The following is a 22,486-nucleotide window of genomic DNA, read 5'->3' as shown; positions in this document are numbered from 1 at the left end:
AGCCTTCAAAGATTTGCTGGCTGCTCTCAGCCCTCGCTTGGGTTTCATTTGTAGCTTCTCTTATCGAGCACAATTTCTAAATGAGGATGGTTGCTTCACTTTAAGGACGTACAAATGACTTGCCCTCACCTGTCAAGCATGATCCTTGTATTTTACCAGGCCCATTATGAACGCAATCTTTCTGTCGAAAATTTGCATACCTCCTTTCTTGAAAAGTAATGACAGCAATTTCTTTCCCCGCGCTCACTTTCTGAGTGTCTCATTTAACAGCACCTGGGAAACCGACAGGCGCAGAGATGAGAAGTGAAAGAGAGCAGTTGATTAAATCATCATCAAGTCGGGCCTCAGAAAGTCAATTCTGCTTCCCGTCTGCAATGATATCCTTTTATCTTAAAGTAATGAGCTATGGCACTTTTGCATCCGGTAATGCGATAAGTTCTATTAGCATGTTCCATTTGCTTCACAAGCAAGGGCAAGTCATTTCAGTAAGCTCATATCACTGCAATCAAAGCAATTGGCTTCACAGGCAGAGAAGAAAGAGGAAAGGCTCAGGGTGATTTTTATGGATCACAACACAGTGTAAAAAATAGATTCTTGTATTATTTTAACCCGTAACATGCTTTGCTTCTTGTCAATCAAGGTGTTTTTATTTCATTAGCCTGTAAGTACTTGGAAGACTCAAATTCCAAACAGAAGTCATGAGCTAAGACCAGGAGTTCTGAAAAATAAGAATCTTTTCTTATACAGATAGCACCGACTAATGCAGTATTAGGCACTGACTTCATTAACCACTGATTAGTTTAAATCTTTCCTATTGACTTAGTCCATCAGTACAAATGCACATTTTTATTATTATTTACTATTACTTATTTTTTTGAACCTTGAAAAAGTACTTGTGAGTTGAGAGGATGCTAAACATGACATTACAAACTGCAAATTGCCATCAGTTGGAGAGGCTGCTAAAATTAACATGACAGCTGCAAGTTGCCTGCAGCCAGCAAGGCAGGTAAGGAGAGGGGGCAGCAAATGTGTATCCAGAGTGCCAGGGGAGAGCATGGAGGCATTTCTGCTTATGGAGCCCTCAGGAGCTGAGGCAGGGACTTCACCCTCCCGTTGCAACAGAGGATGACTCCCTGAGATCAGGATTCCTGTGTGTGTGTGTGGCTGGCAGTGCCTGCTGCCAGCTCCGCTGGGATTTGGGTGCCTGACTGGTGCTGGGGGCACTTTCTGAGGGTGCTGAGCTGTCATAGACACATTTTATGAAAAATCCTTTCCTTAGGACTTTTTCTCCTGAGAAGCTGAGAGGCCTCAGGAACAAAATGTAAACAATGATTATCTGCTGCTGCAGAATGGAACAGGTGCATCTGTGATTGGTCTCATCTGGTTGTTTCTAATTAATGGCCAATCACAGCCCAGCTGGCTCAGACTCTGTCTGAGACACAAACCTTTGTTATCATTCCTTCTTCTTCTATTCTTAGCTAGCCTTCTGGTGAAATCCTTTCTTCTATTCTTTTGGTATAGTTTTAATATAATCATAAAATATATCATAAAATAATAAATCAGCCTTCTGAAACATGGAGTCAGATCCTCATCTCTTCCCTCATCCTCAGACCCCTGTGAACACCATCGCACTGAGCTGAGGAATGCATGGCACTGTTAGTTTTCCATCTGGAAATTAAATTTAATCCTCTCCTGGCCCTGGTGGGAGCATCATCATGCTCTGGGCTTGGGCAGGTGTGGGGTCACTGGGCAGTGACACCATGCGAGCAGTGACACCTGGGCAGTGCCACCATGAGGAAGCTGCTGGATCTGTGGGATCTGGGCCATGGAAGGTGCAGTCACCTCCAGCCCCAGCTCCCTTTCCAAGGAACAACAGAAAAGTTTCTTCCAGCGCCGGTTGCACGTGTCCCTGGGGTGACACAGAGCTGGGGCAGCCTGGCAGGACAGGGGTGGCAGCCCCCAGCAGCTCCTGTGACACCTCCCCAGCAGCTCCCAGTGCCTCAGCTCCCAGCCTGTCCCTGCAGGGGAAATCCCTGCAAACACAGGGCCAACACAGCAGAGCCAAAGCTCACAACAGGGCTTGTCTGCCAGGCTCTGCCTGCAGGGAAATCCCCCCTTGGCTTTACAACAGCTTCACTGTGGTCTGCCAGGAATCTCTGGGCTTCCCACCAGGTGCCAAGGATGAATCCATGTCCTAGAGAAATGTAAGGTCCTTATCCTCATCCTTATCCTGAACAGCAATGTAATCCAGAGTTTTCATTTTAATACTCAATATGTCATTCTTTCCAATCAAATCATTGTTTGGTTCATGGTACAGCTGAAAGGAACTACTAATTGTGTCATTTTATAATATAAAGCAATCATCAACATCCTGGGGCGGGGGGAAGAATGAAAAAGAATTGCGGCTGAAAAACATTGTAAGTTCTGAATATTTTTCTTGTAAGGGGCCCAAGATAACTTCAAATGTCCAAGACTGATACATTTCAGCTGAAGTAGTTTGGATAAAATGGAATTCAGATTAAAGGTCAACATTGCAATCTTTTGTCCAGACTTAGGTAATTTGTGTAAAATGGGACTTTTTTGGTGAATAATCCATAATTTTAGCTTTTAAGAAAGCAGACCTTAAACTTCTCAGACCATCTCTGTTTCAGAGCCATTCCTTCCAGTGAATCACAGTGGATAATGGTGAGGAATTGCTAAGCAGACAGTGATGTTAACCAATTTGTGAGATGCTATATATATATAAAAAAAAATATATATATATAAGATTCCTTGGCAGGGAGCTCCATGCTGAATGCTTCTTGCAGCAAAGTCACAGATAGGAAGGAAAAAAGTGAAATCCTTGCTCTTAGTTTCTTTGTGGCTCTGCCAGTCTCCATTTCATCAATTAGAAAATTGCCCATTTATTCCCTGTCTGGGTCTCCTTTCATCTAGGAGATGTTTTTTTCTTCTTTTTTCTTGGAAGCAAAGGTCTAATTGTATAGCTAAAATACCATCTTTGCCCTTTCCTGGGCTGCCAGTTTGTCATTGGTGGAGAGATGGACAAGAATATTGTAAATGTCAGTGTGAACAGGCTGAGGTCTGGGTTTTCCCTCATTTTCTTCAGATTTCTTTTCAGCAGACAGATGAGTAGAATCACTTTGTTCAGAGCTGCCGTTGCAGCAGCTCTGACTCCTTTGGTGGCAATGATAAATGGCTCCAAGATATGAAATAGCTGTTCCAGCAAAGTCCATTGAGCAGAATAGAGAACAATGCCCTCCTCAATGTCATTGTACATGAGATATTCAATGATTGCCACTTTTTGCACAAGAATGTGTTCAATCAGCAAAGCACAGAGAAATCCATGGTGTTGCTTCAGCCTGAATGAGCTGGTGAGGTGGCTCAGACCTTTACTCAGCTTGATTTGGACCAGGCTCTCTCAAGTTATTAAAATGGGCTCAAATTAGAGCTGTCACCACATAGGGTGGCTGATTTTTGAATCGTGGCTTTGGGATCAGGCTCATTCCACGGGTGCTCTGGGAAATGTGCTGTGCATTTTAACTCTCTCCACCTGGGCCAGAGGGCTGGGGAGGTGCAGCTCATCTTTAACCTGATCTGCAGTTTCCTTTTTCTGCTAAAAAACACAGCAGCAATTATGCCTCAGCTGGGAATTGGAAAGTTCTTTTCCCACTTCCCACTGCAGGTCTGTGTGTGCAGACCCCACATTGCAGGGAATGCATCTGCTGCAGCCCAGGCTGGCTGCAGGGCTTCAGGCTGGGGCAGAAAAAAGAGATTTCTGGTTTGTTGGTACAGAGATCTTTTACCTTTGTCTGTCTTCTTCCTCACCTGGATTTGATTTTAGGGATAATTATTTGCATTTTGACTGCATCACACATGTGAAGATGCAAGTTTTTGGGTCACTGACTGTGATTAGCATTTCTGGAGCAGGGAGTTGCAAAAGGAAGCTTGAACACTTGGCACATGTGTGTGTGTCAGGTGATGTGATGGCTGGGGGCTTTGGTTATTGAAGGGATTGGAACAGTTTCAGTGATAACTCTGGCCACTTTGTGCAAATCACAGTCAGTCTGCCCTCATTATTACCCCAATTATATAGAAATTAGGAGCACCTTTAGCATTTCCATATGTCCTGTAAGATTTTTATCAATGAAGATCATTTTGAATTTTGCTGGTAGTCCCATAGGTCCTTTTGGGAAAATCACTGAGTCCCTTCTGGCCAGTACAAGACTTTGAGAAGCACAAAATACCCAATTTTCAGAGTCCTCCCACTGAGGAGCCTGTCAGGCTGTGCTCTGAGAAGCTCTCACAGCATTTGGGACCACGGGCATGTGAAAATTTGGCCATGCAGGGGGCTGTGGGTGCTCAGCTGTGCCCATCTGGGCTTCACTGACTGAGCTGAGGGCTGGCCAGGGGTGGTGCAGGGCAAATCAGGCAATTTGGCTCTGGGCTCATCTCAAGCCTGGCCTGGGGGGGCTGTAATCAGTCACAACTTGTGCTCAGAGTGGAGACAGTAAGTGCCTTGAGCCTGTGAATCAGAGCAAGAAGCCTGTGTTTGTTCAGGTGTAAAATGTGTCTGCAGCCTCCTTGTCCTGATTTGCCACATTATCACCCTCAGCTTCCAGTGAAGCTGGTGGCAGTTATCCAAAAATCAGGTCATGCTATCTCTGAATGATATTTTGGATTCCCACTTATTTGCAGAATATTCCAAGGCAGCCTGTGCACAGAGCCATGGTTTCCTGAAAAAGGCATGGGAGAGCACCGAAAAATGAACTTTTTGTAACAGCCATGGAATACTGAAACACTGCCCAAAGCAGGGGCCAGTGCAAAGTATTTCCATTGCTGCAATTCCAGAACAGTCTGGTGCTCTGAGAACCACAAAGCACTTAAATCATTTCCCTCCTTCCTGTGGCCCTGGGAGGTGAGGAAATGCTGCAGGAATTGAGGAATTGAGCGAGCAGTGCAGGCTCTAGCCTTCAAATTGACCAGTAATTCTGAATAATCAACTTCACGGCTGTCAGCTTCGGTTCCCAAAATTCCCTCTCCAGCCATGGGGAGCAGTGAGGCTGCAGGAGATGGAAACACCTCGTGCTTCAGCAGCTCTGGGCAGAACGTGCATCCAGAGATGCAAATGAGGCCATCAGAGCAGGGGTGGCTGTGTGTGAGCACAGTGCTGACCCTCAGCCATGGGGACAGTGTGCACTGCTCCAGCTCTGTTTCCAGCCTGAGCATCAAACATCTTAAACAACCTTCCTCTCCCTTTTTGGCATTACTCCTGCACACAAACTGTGTGATGGTGGGAGTGCAGAATGTGCAGAATGTGCCAGTGCAGAGTGTGTCCTGCACACACACACACACACACACACACACACACACACACACACACACACACACAGGTGTTACACAGATATACATCCCAGAGCAGTGCTCAGAGCCCTCCCACCCTGTCCCTCCCTTTTCCTCCCACCCAGCTGCTCCCCAGCACGCTGCATTGGCCCAGGACAGCAGTGCTGGGCACTGGGCTCTGCCCTGGTGCCCAGCCCTCTGTGAGAGGGCAGAGCTGCCCCAGAGCCAGGCTGGCCACAGGCAGGGAGCTGTTTGCTGAGTGCTTTTATTGTCTTTGCATAATTTATGAGCTGGAGGGCTCTGACCATCATCCCTCTCTGCCAGAGGCTGGCACGGAGGGCTCTGGAGGCCGGAGCTGTAAATTGGATGGTGCACTGCAGCAAAGTCCTGGGGTCAGTGTGGGAATTCAGTGGCAGGGATGGCAGCGTTTGCTCCCAGTGCCATGTGCAGCACAGGCAGGGTTGGCAGGCGCCCCAGCTGGCCCAGGCACAGAGCTGTCACTCCTGGGCACGCTGGGAGGGAGCAGGAGCAGCTTTAATGGACTTGGCACAGCTCTCCTCCATCATGGGCACCAGTAGGGCTCGGTCCTTCGCCATATGCTGAGCTCTGGAGACAAGGTGCTGCTGGGTACTGCAGTAATTATTTGATGTGGAATTAAGCAGACCTTGAAATTAGAACTGGACTGTGGGAGAGCAGGAGGTGTGGAGTTTAACACTTTGCTGGAAATGGCCTCCCACCGACAGCGCTGTGCACATTCACTGGGCTGTGGGGAGCTCTTGGCAAATTCAGATGTCAGGGCTGGCAAGTTCTCTTCTCCCCAGGCACCTCCACGCTGAAGGGAACACAAAAATCCTGAGCTTTTCCAAGCTTATGAGTCAGTAAAAACTACAGCAGAGATTCTTTACATCAGACCAAAACTGGGCTGAGGGAGAGGCTGCAGAGTGCTCTGAGCACAGCTGGGTCACAGGACCCTGCTCCTGTGCCTGGCACCTGGAGTGGTGGTACCTCGAAACCCTCTGAACCCTGCTGCTCCAAGGGAATTGCCCCTGCCTGCTTAGACAGCCCTTTGCCCCCTTTATTTTCACTTTTACAGTCTGATCAAGACTTGGGGTTTGCCTGGAGGGTGGGCAGAGACACAAACAAAGGAGCAATTCCCCTTTGCTCCCTGGTTTGAAACACATAGGAGGTGTGAAAATGGATCCTGGGGAGCTCCTGGTGAGGGAGCTCCTGGCTCTGACCATCCAGGGGGAGAAGGTGACAGAGCCCAAAAGCTGAATTTTTCCAATAGCTGTGAAGCAGAAATAGTAAAAGGAAAATCTCTGTGACATTCATGCTTGTGAAATGCTCTGTGACTCTTGGGGATGTCCCGTGCAGGGCCAGGAGCTGGACTGGACGATCCTTGTGGGTCCCTTCCAGCTCAGGTGTTCTCTGATTCTGTGCCCTGATTTTCATGGATTAAAATCCATGAGCAGGTTTGCTTTTTTTGTAAATACAGGGCCTTGCTCAGCTTCACACCAAAATCTCCTACAGGCAGTCCTGATGAAGCCAAAATGCATTGTATTTATGGGGTAAGGTAGGAGTACTTTATATCAGTGCCATGCTGCTCTAGAAATGCTTTCCTTTTGTCACTTAAGTGGACTCTTCATTAATTCAGACACTGTGTGAGGTTTTCAAAATTAAACCTAAAATTGCCCCCTGTCTTCATGATTCTTCTCATTTGTTTTTACCAGAGTAAATACTCTGGTATTAAATAGGTGCAACTAGTGCTATGTAAATCACTTCAGTTATTAAATAAATTTCACTTCCTTTTCTATTTGAAATCAGCTGCAAGAAGATTGTAATTTTATCTCATCTTTCCTTCATTTAAAATTAGTTTAAAAATACCTAGAAATAGTTCTTGGTTCTAATTTGTTAGTACATAGCTCAGTGGTGTAGGGAAGGCACCTTTTCACCCCCTGTACTGATGAAGACAAGGGAAAAGCCAGTGAAACAGAAAAGTTATAATTAAACAACAGACAGAACATGAGTTGATTTGTGCAAATCAAATATGTGTATTTGTGGGAGTATTTGGCTCTGTTCACATCCCACTGTATAGTTAACCTTTGGAATTCACAAAATATAACTAATTTCAAAGCAATTTGGTTGTCTTACAAAAATACTCAAAGATTATATAAACACATAAAGACATAAATACATAAGGATATAAGTACATAAAGATATAAATACATAAAGATAGAAGTACATAAAGATATAAATACATAAATATAAAAGTACATAAAGTACTTAACTGAGTGCTGTAAGAGCCTGACAGTCAGCTGCTCCTTGGGTAGGAAAGCCTGGGTCTCTGTTTGGTGATGTTTTCCTTGGAAATGTTTGCCATGAGATCTGCATAGCTCAGTCTTGAGTGATACAGAACCTCCAGCTGTAGATAGAAACAAAATAGAAACAAAACAGACCCACAGAAGGAGCTGCAGGTACCCAGAATTCAAACCTGTGAGTTCCAGGGTTCCCAGAGTCCTGTTTCCAACACAGCTTTTGTACTTCCAGCAAATGCAAACGTGGTTTGGGTTCTGATGCTTGTCTTTCAGAAATATTGAGTGGTCTAGTTCTGCTCTATTCCTACAATAGTAAAACTTACTTAAGAATTGAGCAATGGCACTGGATGAGTATCAAGACTCTTTAGAGTTACCAGTCAGCATTTTGTAAAATTGTGATGCCTGGGCTGCCCCCAGAGAGCCTGGGGGGATCAGTGGCTTGGCACATTCCTGCTTCCCTGTGATCTCTGCAATCTTCACTTCAGCAGCCAAAAGCAAAGGCACAGGGTGACCTTTGCTTGTGTTCCTGGAGCCTTGCAAAGGCTCCTCTGCGTGCCGGGCACACCTGAGCATCCCCATGGAGCCCCTGCAGGTGCTGGGCTGCAGCAGCATGAGGAGCACTGCTCATCCAAGGAAAACAAAGAAAACCAGCCCTCTGAGACTGATTTTCTTCTTCCCTGATCCAGTTTTGGGGTCTGACTGTGCCCCTGCACCAGCAGCTCCTGTGCCCCTGAGCTGAACTGGCAGAGGGTTTGCAAATGGGTTTGGTGTGTGCAGGGCAGCATTTCCATCATCCAAACACAGAAATGCATCCTCTGCAACAGCACTGGGGGAACTTCCCCCCATACAGTAACTGAACTTGTTCCTACAGGTTTGGTGCCCAACATTTGTGAATGTATCACCCATCTTATTCACAGAAACATTTATGTTCTTTTTGTTGTAGCAAGCTTCTCTTACCTGTGCTTTTTCTGTTTTTGTGTTTCAGTGTGACAGCGACAGTGATCAAGAAGAAAAGGTAAGAAAGAAAATCAGCATGAGAGCAAAACTAATTTACTGGATTCCCTTATTCCTCTTAATCTATTACTTATTCAAAGTTTCTTCTTGGACTAATCTAAAGCATCTCTATAGCAAGAAAATTTCTGTCTCTAATTTAATTTTGGAATAGACCTCCAAGGAAAGAGAATTCTAATGAATATTTTGGAGGCCACACAGTTCATCCTGAAGCATATTGATGCCATGGTCTGTGTGGGTTGTTTATGAACACCAGTCTCACCACCAACCCTTTCCATGGCTACACTTCCCTTTGGAAGTTGTAGCAGCAACTGAGTCTGTTGGTAACCCTCACATTTGCACTTCTTAACAGTTATTTAATCACTGTTAGTGCCTGTTGTGCTTCTCTGCAGGCAAGGGCCTGCAAACTCCAACTGAAGTGTTATGGTTGATATATCTGTTTTTTAGAAATAACATTTGGAAACTGTGCATTAAGTCAAGTAACAGAACTTGCTGAGCACTGTCTCCATGATTTTGGGTTTCTAAGTGGGAAAGGGGAAAAAATTAATGCTGTAAGAGTCAAGCAATGGTCTCTGATCCTGCCTATTTTTTAAAAGAATAATAGCAATTAAGAACTGGTATCCATAATGATAGATATTTTTAGGCATTATTTTATGTTGTGAACAGACTAACCTTCTTTATTTGGAAAAACTGAAATAATTATCACAGAAAAACTGGTCTAATTTCTTTATTTCCTGGTTGAATTTTGTGATTTTTATTTGTATGTTGAGCCTTAAGGGATGTTTTGATAATGTAATCAGTTTTACCTACTCTTTTCTTGGATAAATTGGGGAATGGAAGTCAGGGGACGGTAAAATAATGTCAGGAAATATTGTTCCTATAATAATGTTGAACTGCTAAGAGTTTCATGAGTGGTTCTGTTAAGCAGCTCCAAGGCAGGCCAAGAAGAGGAGAGATGACCAGGCTGGTGTGCAGCTCACCCAACAGCCAAGTGCAAATATGCTGTAAAATCCAGAGGGAAACAATGAGTACAAAAATCACCCTCCATGAATTTAATCAGTTTTCTACAGGGTTTGTGTAACAGGAAGGAAATTTCCAAACCATTCTGTATATGACTTGCAAAGCTTTGCCCTTCAGCTCTTTTCCCAAGTAGAGGATTTTTTCCTCATGTTTCTTAATAATTTGCTAACTATGTTAAAGAACTGCTGTTTACTTTGAAATGCAATGATTTTCCTTGCATAAGGGAACTAATCACTGGAGTTAATCAGTGTGACAACAGAAAGGGGAGGTTTTGTTGGGTTTTTGCACAGAATATTAACCTGCACTTTTCAATATGAATTTTTAATGCATTACCATTACGTTCCATCCTGTGAAGTGATTATTCATTTTCAGGATGTTCCTTATGCAGAGGAAGATGATAAACTGAATTTCAGCTTCTATGTTTATGGCACCCAGAACTAAAAGTGTAATTTCCTGTCACTGCAGCATTTATGGAGCTGAACCTCTGCCTGTTCCACTCATTTTTTTCCTCTTGCAGCCCTCCTGTATAAAAAGGCAGAGGCAGCTTTTGGGGATGGAGGGGAGATGCTGGTTCAGGATGAACAATGCAGACACTCAAGACTGTACCTCACATAGAACACCCCAGTACTTGTGTGAGCAGGATCTAAAATCCAGATGTGTATTCCATCTCTGTGATCCATATTTTCTGTAATGAAATGGGATTAAGTGCAGGCCCAAATATCCCTAAAAATGTAGTGCTTTTCAAATGTGTCAGAACCAGAGCCATCTTTGAGCTCCACAGCTCAGGCCCAGTTCTGAGGGATGACTGCTCACCCTGGCTTATTTATTCAGGCTGTGCTGGCAGCCCAGGCAAAGATCTGAAGGCCTTGTTCTGCTGTTAATTTGAATTCAGCATATGTAGCCTGTTATAAAATGCGAGACATCATCATTTGAGCAGGTCAAGCATATTCAGATGAAGACAAATGGTGCTTATTTGATTTTCTTAAAATCAGGAAATGAAAAAAGTGCTCTCTGGAGAAATCATGTTCTGCCTGACTTAGATGATAGAGCAAGGCATGTACCCCAGATAAGAACAGGCACTGGTGGCTGGGTTTTATCTCTGAAGGACGGTGGGGACTGTCAGCTCGCTGACATGTGCATTATCCATGTCATTTTAAACAAAGTGACCTGCAGGAAAGTGCACTCTGCCGTGACGTGATAATGGGCTGCTGGATGACAGGTAAAGTACACACTAGAAAGGAGGCTGTGCGTTATTCCTTTATTTAACTGACAAGTAGAAACTTCTTTTCTTCAGACAGGCAGGATCTTTTAGATCTCTTTCAGAAGATTTTTGAATTCCTGCTTTAAATAAAATAGCATTTTTAGGACAAAAAGTTCTGTGAGCACACTGCAGTGGGAGAAGGGAGGGTGGTGGGTCCTGGCCAAGGGAGCATTTCATCAGTGGTGCCCAACATCCTCAGTGTTCATTAACAGCCAGGAGAGCTGGGGGTGCTCAGCAGGGTTAGAGGTTTGAAGATCCTTTACCCAAAGCCTTATATCATGGTGATATTGGCCCCCAGCTGTGGAGCTGTTCTGGCAGTGAATTGACAAATTGCTCTTGGTGGGACCTGGCTCGGTGTGTTCTGAGGGATGTGGAGTTGTGCCCCTCCCAGCAGACACAGAATGTTTGTGGGAAGAGCAGATCTGCTCTCCTTTAGGACTGTCTATTGCAGATTTTGATACCCTGTTGTGTACAGAATGCAGGGTTAATTGCTGCACAGCAATTCTCTACTCACCCTTCAGACAATGCAAAGGAAGCTCTTCTGCTTCATTTAGGATTTTTGAGGGCAAACCCCCACTGATCCTCCACGGGGGATCCACAAGGGGTAGAAATAATGCACACAGGTACACATTTCTGCTAGAATAAATCAAACCTGGACTCCGGGAAGAATCCAGAGCCTTTGAATGAAACACGGCAGATGAGTGTCAGGAAAGGCGTGTGACAGATGGAGGGGCTGAAGGGTGAGCTGGTTGAAGGATGGGCCACTGAGAGCAGCAGAATGAGGGCAGGAGCAGGAGCTGGGAGCCTGAGGAGCAGCTGGATGGAGAGGGGTGGCCGTGGCAAAGGCACTGCCTCAGCCTGGTCCTTCTCCCTCACCTGGATCCATCCCTATCTGGCTGATATCACAGCTGATATCTGATCTCTGCTGGGTGATGGCTGTGCCTCCCATCCAGCCTCTAATTGGGAGCCACTTTCTGTCTGTGTCTGCCCTCAAAGGAGAAATTTCTGCAGAGCTTTCTCCTGAAGAAGAAACAAGGATATTTAATTGAAACAATGCTGCAGCCCCTGCTTAGTGGTGTTGTAGCTAAGGCTGTGTCAGCACCTCAATTTTAAATGACATATTTTGGGTGGATAATTTGTCTATTTATATAGATTCATGCTCCTTCACTTCAGTTTGACACACAGGACTGGACTGGAGCACTCAAAGTAGACATTTCACCCTCGTGTTGCTGAAAAGTCTGAAGAGGTAGCAGGCATGTCTGTGGAGGGAGAGTATATTTGGAATACTTGCATCAGAGCGAGAAGCACTAATTCTTAGAGAGATGTCACTTTCCATCCTGGGATCCTTTCAGCAAATGCCACTGGGATTTCTTACTGAATCAAAAAAAAAGTCTGGATCCCAGGGGAACTCCGATTTTCTCCATTAAAAAGTCTGTCAGTCTTACTCTTTGAGCAGGTCTCCAGAGCTGATAGTCTAAAATTAGGGCAAGCTATTGCACAGCTGACAAATTTAAGTGCAACTGTATTAGCTCTTGATATCTCGATACAATCTTATAAATTATACCCATGGTAATTAATACAATATTAAAAACATAACTGCAAACACAAAGTTTGTCTTCTGGAAATCAAAGGAAATCATGTTTGGAAAAGACATACCAGGGCCTGAATGTGCCAGGGGTTTGCATCTGTTCACAAACCAAAGGGAGGGATTGGGATTGGGATTGGGATGGGTGGGTGTTGTGCTTGCCAAGGAGCCTGTGCTGGTGGGACTGTGTTGCTTCATTACTGTTCTCTTTGAAAGAAAATTTTCTTCTTTGAAGAGAAAAGTACTGTGCTGTTAAAAGCACTAAGAGAGCTGAAGAATGATCTCACTTGAATCAGATTATTTTTAATGATAATGCTGATACATCTGATTGCTTTAAATCAGGTACAAAGGATGGCATGGCAAGTTATGGCATGGGAAATACAAGTTATGGCATGGGAAATACAAGTTAACACCAAGTTAATACTATAACTTGGTATTTCCCATACCATAGCAGAGTGTATGGTATTTCCCATTACGGCATAGGAAATATCATAAATGACTCTGCTATGCCCAGGTAAAAGGGATGGGGGTGGCTGTTGTGCCCCAAAGCATTCACACCTGCACCCTCTGTATGTTTCTGCACCACTTTTGGCCAATTATTTTGTGTGTGGGCTTTGGAGAGACATTTGGCAGGAGCATTTTGGCAGATGTGTGTCTCCCAGTTTATTGCACAGGCTGCATTTCAGTGTTTGGGGGTTAAATAACCACACACACAAGTGTTTATGTGTTTGTGTGTGTTTGTAGTTCTTCCCAACTCTGCAAACTTGACTGATTTAGGTAGTAATAAATGCTCTGATAAACCAAAGAGGAACTTGGGAAGGGCCTGCTGAAACCATGTCAGTGCATGGCTCTGGATAAATGCAGAGTTTGCTGGTGATGAATTTCAGGAGCTGATTCCTCCTGCCCTGCAGAGCTGGAATGTCCCTGCTGAAAGCACAGAGCATCCTGCTCAGCTGGGCAGAGCTGCTCCCTGTCCTGCTCACCCCAAGGCATGGGTAGGACACAGCAAATTGTCCTTTCCAGGGGAGCAGGAAAAACCCAGAACAACCCCCACCACTAACTGTGCTGGAAAATAGAATGGCAAAGCAGGCAGCAGCTTTGCACAGGGCTGTGTTCTCTCCATTCTGCAAAAGCTTTGTCATAAATGGATTAAATGGTGGTGAAATTGCTTTATGACATCTTAGATACAAATGTAACATATATTTCATTTTTAAACAGGTGCAATTCACTCTCGTGTGAGCATGTGCATCAGTTTGGGATTTTTTTTTTAGTAGGGTGCTTGGAAACAAAACTGTATTTGGGATATTTTTTCCTCACCCCTGGGAGGAATGAGGGAAGGAAGAGTTTGGTACCATTTCAAGGGGGAAACATCCCCCAGGATGGTGCCAGACTGTGGCACAGAGACAGCTGGGAACCAGCTACAATTATACCACCAGAGCCCTGCAGTGCTACAGTAATATCTCTGCTCTTCTTATGGTTTAAAACTCTGCCAGGGCTTCCCTTTGGTGTTTATGCACTGCTGGAGTATAAATAATAAATTAAAATTTTCCTAGTCTGAAAAACTTTAGTCATAAAGGGAACTCTGAGCATTTATTGAGCCGTTGAAAGAAGGGCCTGCCATCAGAGTTGGGGTTTTTTCTTCAACCCTAAGTGCAGAAGAAATGCACTACCCAACTCCCCCAGTTCAGAAGGGAGAAGCCAGGTGAAGGTTCAATACAGGAAAATGTGAGTCCAGACACAGAAATGAAATTAAGTGTCAACAAAAAACATCCCACAAAGCTTCACACACTCAGATTGTGAATATCTTCCTATTGTAGTTACTCAAGTCTCTTATTTTATGTAGTATTGGTATTTCCCATGCCATAGTAGAGTGTATGGTATTTCCCATTATGGAATGGGAAATACCATAAATAACTCTGCTATGCATGTGTCACATTTAACTTATTCTCTAGGTATCAGAGAATTTCAGGTATTGGAGGAACTGAACTCCTCATAAAACTGTAACAATAATTAAAAAAAAAAACCCAACCCAGACAGGCCTTCATTAACCCCCAGTGAGAAACTATCGTTTATATGAAGATTGACAATTATATTGTATAAGATTGATGACTTATATCATTTATATAGGAAGATTGGGGGTGGTTTTTAGATAAAACTTCAAAATGTAAAGTGTGTCAACTCCAGTCTAGTAAGGAGAAGAAAGAAATTGGTGTGTGGCCTTATGTTGTGTGAGACATTGATGTTTCTCCCAGTCAGGGAACAGCATGGAACCACTGGGTGGTTCCTGAGGGCTGGGAGGCCCTGCGGGTCCTGAAGGCTCAAAATGGGCTTTATGAGGTAGCTCTGGGGGCTGGTGGGGGATCCTGCCCTGCCCAGATCAGATCTCTGGGTTCTGGGGCACAGCTTGGGCTGGCACATGAGGGCTGAGGAGCTGCCAGGCCGTTCAGCCTCTCAGTGCTCCAGGAAGGGCAGAGCATTGCTCACAATGGTTTCCCTCAAAAGGAGGGAGCTGCAAACTCCTCAGATGGTGGCTACCAACCACCACGTTTGGCAAACAGGGGAAACAGTGGCTGAGAACCCAATTTCCATCAATTACTTCAGGTCGTGGGATACTGCTGTCTTACTGTTTGGCACATATTTATTTTGGCTAAGGGTAGGATTAGAGCCACCATTCCTCAGTATTATTCCAAAAACTATTTCTACAAAGCTGGGATGTTTCCCACCAGGGCGTTTTACCCTGCATATTTGTACAGGTGTTGTCTTTTTAACTCTGCAGAACGCAGCACCCTCACCTTGCCCCAGGGGTGAAAGATCACCGGGCTCCCCGTGCTAGCCAGGCTCGGGAACTGTTCCTGGCTGTTTAAGGCCCATTAGGAGGGAAGATAAGGCTCCTTTTTATTCATTTGCCGTGGCACACAGCGGGCCCCCGCGGTTAGAGTGGCAATAAAGCGTGTTTGCTGTGAAGGATGCGGCGTTTGCAGGTGGGGCCGCTCCGGGCCGGTCCCGTCCTTTGTCACTTTGTCACCGCTGTCACTGGCACAGGGACCCTGTGCTCCTGCCCTCTCCCCTCCCCCAGCCCCGCTCCCCTTCCCTTTTTCTTTTTTTCTTTTTTTTTTTTTTTTTTTTTTCCTTTGGTACCCATTTCGTGTAGAAAATTTGTATTTACTTTGGGAGTGTAATTTGTTCCTCCTGGATAATGTGACCCTTAGCGGAGCTGGATCATGGGTTAGTTGAAGTGATATTTTCCGCTAATGGTAGTCGTACATCATTGCTGTCAGCTCGGGTTAGGAGGCAAGCACATTACAGCTCCATTTTACCTCTGCAGGCATCTGGGATTATTTGCCATAACTGAGTATGACATGACCACACTACAGAGTGCATTAAAATTTTACTAGCTGCTCAGGCAAGTTCCTTTGCTCCAGCGTGCCTGCAGGCAGCCGCGGTGATGGATACCCCGGAGCTCCTGCCTTGCTGCGCCAAGGATACTCAATGTCAAGGGCCCAAAGAGGTTCTGCCCTCCCCAGGGCCCGAGCCCAGCTCCTGGCAGTGAGTAAACAATGCAGAGCTGGGGCAGGGCAGGCAGGTTGGCACAGATGCCCCTCTGAGGGTCCCTGATGCGCTGGAAGCCCCAGCGCTGTCACATCAGTGTCTTGAGACACTGCTCAGCCACCAGGGCTTATAAAGTGTCATTTGCAGGCTGTCTTGTGAGGATAAAAATAAAACCATTGTATGAATATTCAAACTGATAGCAAAAAGCATCCAGGGCTGTGGAATGGTATGTGTTAAATGTGTAACAGGCATGCAGCATGGTGCGTAGCCAGTATGGAACATGCAAATGCAGCAAATGCTGGTGTTATGAGTGTATGCTCATGTTGCACTCAATTTTGTGCTCTGTGCATATGTGCAGAGTCATATTTACACCTGTAGCAGCACACACCTGTGCCCAGTATTTTAATTTTTTATCGTTTTTATATAAGCAATCACTGGATTCAAACAGGACTTGAGAATACCAGCCATAGCTTATCTGCATGTGCATTATTTTGCAGCGTGTGTTTTCATGTGTACAGATGCCTGCTATGAAAATCATAGACATTGCTTTCATCGAACATATCTGTTTATATAGATGTACATTATTTGCAATGTGTCTGTTTGTATATATTGACATTCCAAATTAGAGGTATAGCTATACAGAGAAATGTGTGCTGAGGAAACTTGGGGGAGAGGTTAAATTGAACATAGTAGTGGTTTTAAATGCTTCTTGAAAAAGCATAATATAAACCCCATGATAATTTTATTGCAGCCTCCTGGTGGTTTTATAAATATCTACAACACACGTCTGTGCTGCCCACAAGCTCTCCTCCCTACAGCAGCACTAATATCTATAATAATTTCAGGCAAAAGGTACATAGTTATAGAGGGTGTTTCTGTAAGGTAAGCAGGGATTCTGTGTGTTTGAAATCCTCCAAGTTGGTCTCTCTGTCCTCATTGTGTTGTTCTGTGAATTAGCAGATGGAGGAAGAATGGAAAAACCCCAGTTTGGTTTGTTTAGCTTTTCTGTTTTCTCTTTTGAAGTGTTTAATTGCATTTGTATTCACTGTGAGATGAGAAGAGGGATGGGGCGGGCAGAAGATTGTCTGGGCTCACAGAGTCATGGAATGGATTGTGTTGGAAGGGACCTTAAAGATCATCCCATTCTACCTCCAGAGTGCCCTGAATCCCCACCTTTCCCTGTCCAACCCTCCCATCCCAGGTGCACTCCACCTTTTCTGAAGTGTCCAAGGCCAGGCTGGACAGGGCTTTGAGCACCCTGGAACAGTGGGAGGTGTCCCTGCCCATGGCATGGGGGGAATGGGATGGGCTTTAAGGTCACTTCCAGCCCAAACCATTCTATTTCTGTGATCTAGAGCCAAGTTTCAGGATGTGGTACTGATTTGCAGGTTTTTTTGGTATAACACATTCCTGGCAATAAATATTCCCATCCTAATTGCAGCACTCGGAGCCAAACTTTATTATATGCCCAAGAGTTTTACCTGTGCCTGGATTGTAGGATTTGATTCTCAGTAGGGGAGGAGAGAAGAAGAGATTAAAGATTAAAGCTGGTGATGTGCTCAGTGCTGTACAAGAAACAGAAGAGACACTTTCAGACATCTCTAAGGATAACATGCAAATTCCTAAAGCCTTCCCAGCAGCTTAGATCACAGTAAGAAAGACATTCCAAATGATAGATAGTTTTGCTTGTTCACTTTATAGTGTTACATCTCCTTTTTTATGTGTAGCAAAACTTTTATCAAAGTCCCTCCATGAAGGGTGTACGTGGGAATGCCAGGCAAGATTTCACTTTCAGGTGCCACTGGCACAGAGTGAGTGAAATCACAGAGTGGTTTTCTGATCTTGCACGTAGCAAGTTGTGATTTCAAGCTCAGGGAAGATGTGTGTCTGTGTCTGCACACAGTGCATGTGCCCACATGCTCTCTCTGTCCTGAAAGATGAGAATTTTAAACTCAATTTAGAATGTTTGAACCGATCTCTGAGTAGGCTGAAAAGTTTTGTCTGTTATTTCACACAAGTCTGTACACAATTCACACAGAAGTAAGATGAGATGTCCTGAAAGGAAATCTGTGTCCTGAAAGGTGCTGGCTCAATTCTTGTGGTCAGCACAGCCCCATGGAGCTGCTGTTGGTTAGATTGGAGATTTGGAGTTCTTACTGGTATTGATGAGTGGACACGTGTGAGCTGTGTGTGTGGAGACAGACAGAAATTCAGTCTGTGGATCTTGGAGTCTGGCCATGGACAAACATATCTAGGTTATACAAAGTGTTCTTTAAGGATTATATGTTATTCAAGCATAATATTCATATACACTTTATGCTCTTGAATAACATCTGTTTTTCATTACAAATCAGGTTTTATAATCATGTATGAGGCATGCTCCCCATTCCTGAATGTCTGTTCTCACTTTTCCTTGAAAAGGAAAAGGCTTGGGATTGAGAGCTGAGAAGGTGAGACATTTCTTTGGAAGTTTCTTTAGAAAGAGAAGGGAAAAAAATACATACAGAACAAAGTTATGGCAGTTATTTAATGGTTTTAATAGTCTTGGAGGCCACAACACATGTAACCATCTCAGGTTTCTCACAAACATATCCAAGGACAGGCTGAAAACAAGGAGACAGGAAATTAAATGCATGCACTGATGAATTGAGAAGGATTCCAGCAAGGACCGTGCTGCTTCTCTAAATACTTCTCTCCATGTGGCTCAGGGAGGGCACTGTGGACCTGGAAGTGGTATAACACAGCTACCATGTCTCTTGGATTCCACAAATTCCCCAAGCAGGGCAGAAGTGAGGAGAAAAACACGTGGTTTGAATTAGAGTTGGGCCTGCAGGTACCAGCAGAGCAAAGATCATTCTGGGCTCTCATCTTCCCCTAATCCAGGGCAGCTTTGGCAAAACCTCTCCCTCGCTCCTCCCTTGTGGCACTGCCAGCCAAGGAAACCCCTTGTCCCAAAGGCTCTGCTGCTCTGTCACCCTCCAGTGAGCCCCTGGGTTCTCTGGTGGAAGGAGATGGCTCTGAGATGGCAGAGATGTTCTGGGTCAGGGGGTGGAAGTTTCTAGAAACCAGCTCCTGGCTGGTGTAGGTGGGGAGCTCCATGAATGTGCTGGAAGCATCTCAGAAAGCACCACACAGGAAAACAGGAAAATCTCCAAACAAGTTTATCTGACACTGGCAGGTTCTGCCAGGCTCCCAGTGTGGGCACACTCTGATGTGGCCACTGGTCTGCACACTGGGAGCTACTGGGGAGCTGGACTGGGCAAGAACAGTCTTTGCTTTGGAAATGAGGGTCAGCCTGTGGGCACTGACTCCTCCAGGCCTTTTTGTGACCTCTCTAAAAGTCTGGAATCACTTGCAGGCATTACAAAGATGCCTGGTTTGTAATTTTCTTTTAGTAGGAAACACCAAGAAGGTCTTTTTGTCTTTAAAAATTGCCTGGGCTTTGTAATTCATGCTGATCTCTCTCCTGAAAATGCACCACTGAATTTCTGGGCTTTGCAGGCTGCCTCAACATCCTATTGCAGCTGACTCTGGACAGGCAGGCAATATTAAACAAGGTTGTTCATTCATAACAAAAGCATCCTAATTGAGTTACATTATTACATTAACTGTAGCAATCAGATTGAACCAAATCACTGAGCGATAATGTCATTTTCCAGGGTATCATTTGTAGGAACCAGTTGTCCTGTAAGATGCAATAACTCACTTAATCCTGTGGAGTTTATGGTGACTTATGTATCATATCAAATTCCTTACTTTCAGGGAAAAACTGAGCAGTTAATGCATGGCTGTGAATGTGCAAGTGATGAATTTATGGAGAAACATTTAGCAGATCCTAGACAAACTGAGGAATGAGTGATAGTCTATAATAATCTCAGAGAAAGGGGCTGTTCTAGGAACGGGTAAGACATGAAACATTTTCAAACTGTGAACTTCTGCCAACACATGGGTGGCACAGTTTGTTTCAGGGGCTGATAGATGGCTGCTTTATTGGCTCTGAGCTGCCCATGGAGCACAGATCCTCAGCCAGAGACAGGGAAGGAGGATAGAGGTGAATTTTGGACTGTGCACGCCAAATGTTTACAAGCAACCTCATTTAGAAAACTTGGTTTCTGATGGCATTTTTATGTGCTGCCAGGACACTGCTGGGGATTCCTGTTAATGCACTTGGAGATTTTTTGGTTGGTTGGTTCTGCAAAATCATGAGGAGAGGAGAGGAGAGGAGAGGAGAGGAGAGGAGAGGAGAGGAGAGGAGAGGAGAGGAGAGGAGAGGAGAGGAGAGGAGAGGAGAGGAGAGGAGAGGAGAGGAGAGGAGAGGAGAGGAGAGGAGAGGAGAGGAGAGGAGAGGAGAGGAGAGGAGAGGAGAGGAGAGGAGAGGAGAGGAGAGGAGAGGAGAGGAGAGGAGAGGAGAGGAGAGGAGAGGAGTGTCAGACTGTTCAGAATATTATAATATTATAATATATGTAATATTATATGTTACATATATAACATATAACATATAATATTATAACATATATAATGGTATATATTATATATTATTATATTATAATATTATAAATTAAATTAAATTTTGTTTTAAATAAATTTTATTCATTTATTTTTAAACCATATCTATTGAATTTTAATATACTTATTATAAATCTTATTTTTTATTTATAAAATAAATTATTATTTCTGTAAATAAACCCTTCCAGCCCTGTGCAGTGCAGCCCCTGTCATGGTTACACTCCCAGGGTCACTTTGCTGCTGGTGCCAGTGCCCACAGCAGGGCAGGAGGGCTGCTGAGGGGGGCAGTGTTAGGGGTACTACAAGGATGGGCAGTTGTATTGAATATGGCAGAAATCCACAGCATCTTGTACTGCCAGGAGAATACAAAAATGCTGGAAGATGGTAGTTATGATGTTAGTGTGTCCTCAGAAATGCAATGGAAGAGCAGCTCCACCAGACTCCTGCAGGATCACCAAGGAGCTTCTGTTTCTCTCTCCTGGTCCAAGAACAAGAGCAGCTCTGACCTTACTCCTTGCATGGTCTTTGTCTGTGGCTCCATTTCAGTGTAAATATAAGGTTCAAGACAGGAGACATTTGGTAATAGAAGACTGAAATCCAAGTAATATTCTACTGTTTTTGTACTGCTGTTTCTTGGAGCAGCCCTCAGAAACCCCATCCACACTGGGTTCCTTTGGACCTAGGCACAGGGCAGACAGACAGACAGAAGCCATCCTTACTCCCAAATCTTTTGGTATAAATTAATGATATTGTATGACAGTAAGGGGGCATTAAATACAAGTAAAGGTAAACTTTGAATGGGGAATGGTTCGGGTTGGAAAGGACATTAAAGATCATCTTATTCCTCATGAATAAATAAATAATTTCTGTCAGGAAGTACAGGTCTCCCAGATTCCATGTCCAGCATTCAGAGTCTTGGTTTGGTTTATTTCTGGTTTGGTTTTGTTTTATTTCTTAGTTTAGTGGCTGCTGTTGGTGCTTTGTGTTTTGCTTTTGAAGCAGGGCTGCCCAAGTGCCAAGGGGACAGGACATGTGGGGGTCAGGGTGTTCTCCAGGACATTCTGGAGCCCAGCAGTGCTCCCTGGGGTCCGAGATCTCCAGGATCCTCTGATGCTGCTTGTTTTCATCCCAGCCACATTCCCTGGGGCAGAAGGCTGCCCTGTGGCAGGTTTGCTCACAGAGCATCTCCCAGGGCTGCTGGGCTGCAGGGGCTCCTGCCCTGCCCACAGCTCTGACCAGCCTCTGTAGGACTGCTGCCTTTTAGGATTCACCCCCTTAAAACCCACTGTGGGATGCCTGAAGCTGAGACTCTTGGCCCAGAATGTGATTTCTGGGGGTCCTGGGGCAGGAAAATGAGAGGTGGGCACTTGGCACTGTGCATTCCTGGGGTTTTAGCTGATGTAACAACTGGGGCACTTTTGTGTGTTTCTTTTCTGCGCCTGATTGATATGTATGGTTACAAAATACTTATTTAAATTAATGATTGTCTTTAAGTAATTTAATGCTTGTTTTTGTTAATGGGAAACCTGACTAAAGAGCTTTCAGTGAGCTGCTGTAGCAAATCATTACACACTCCCTGCTACTTCCTGTGGTCACATTAATCAGAATGGACTCATTGGCTGCTAATGCAGATGCTGCATGTAACTCAGCATAAATTTCATTGTAATTTACCAATAATGAGTGTCCACTTATTCTAAAGTGCTAATGACACAAAAAATGAATTCCATTTGGTGTAGGGGTCACCCTACTTTACAGACACTGAGGAAAACAGAATGGTTTGGATGGAAGGGACCTTAAAGACTCTCAATTCCAGCTGGTGCTTCACAGCTCAAAATGGCCACAGCGCTCCAGGGACACAAGCCCAGCAGCATTTCTGCAGATATTTCTTAAAACACAGGT

At 44.6% G+C, this 22,486-nt stretch overlaps 1 protein-coding gene across 1 annotated transcript in view; it reads left to right on the top strand.

The window, feature by feature from the left end:
• Positions 1 to 22,486, top strand: part of AUTS2 (activator of transcription and developmental regulator AUTS2) — an 802,406-nt gene that overhangs the window by 551,298 nt on the left and 228,622 nt on the right. Inside the window, exon 5 of the mRNA XM_059486924.1 lies at positions 8,641 to 8,670. Coding sequence (XP_059342907.1) covers positions 8,641 to 8,670 — 30 coding nt within the window. The remainder of the gene's footprint in view (positions 1 to 8,640; positions 8,671 to 22,486) is intronic.

The sequence above is a fragment of the Ammospiza nelsoni genome, chromosome 21 (genome assembly GCF_027579445.1).
Source record: "Ammospiza nelsoni isolate bAmmNel1 chromosome 21, bAmmNel1.pri, whole genome shotgun sequence".
Lineage (NCBI taxonomy): Eukaryota > Metazoa > Chordata > Aves > Passeriformes > Passerellidae > Ammospiza > Ammospiza nelsoni.
Note: the sequence above shows the minus strand (reverse complement) of the source record. Positions and strands in the feature narration are given on the sequence as shown.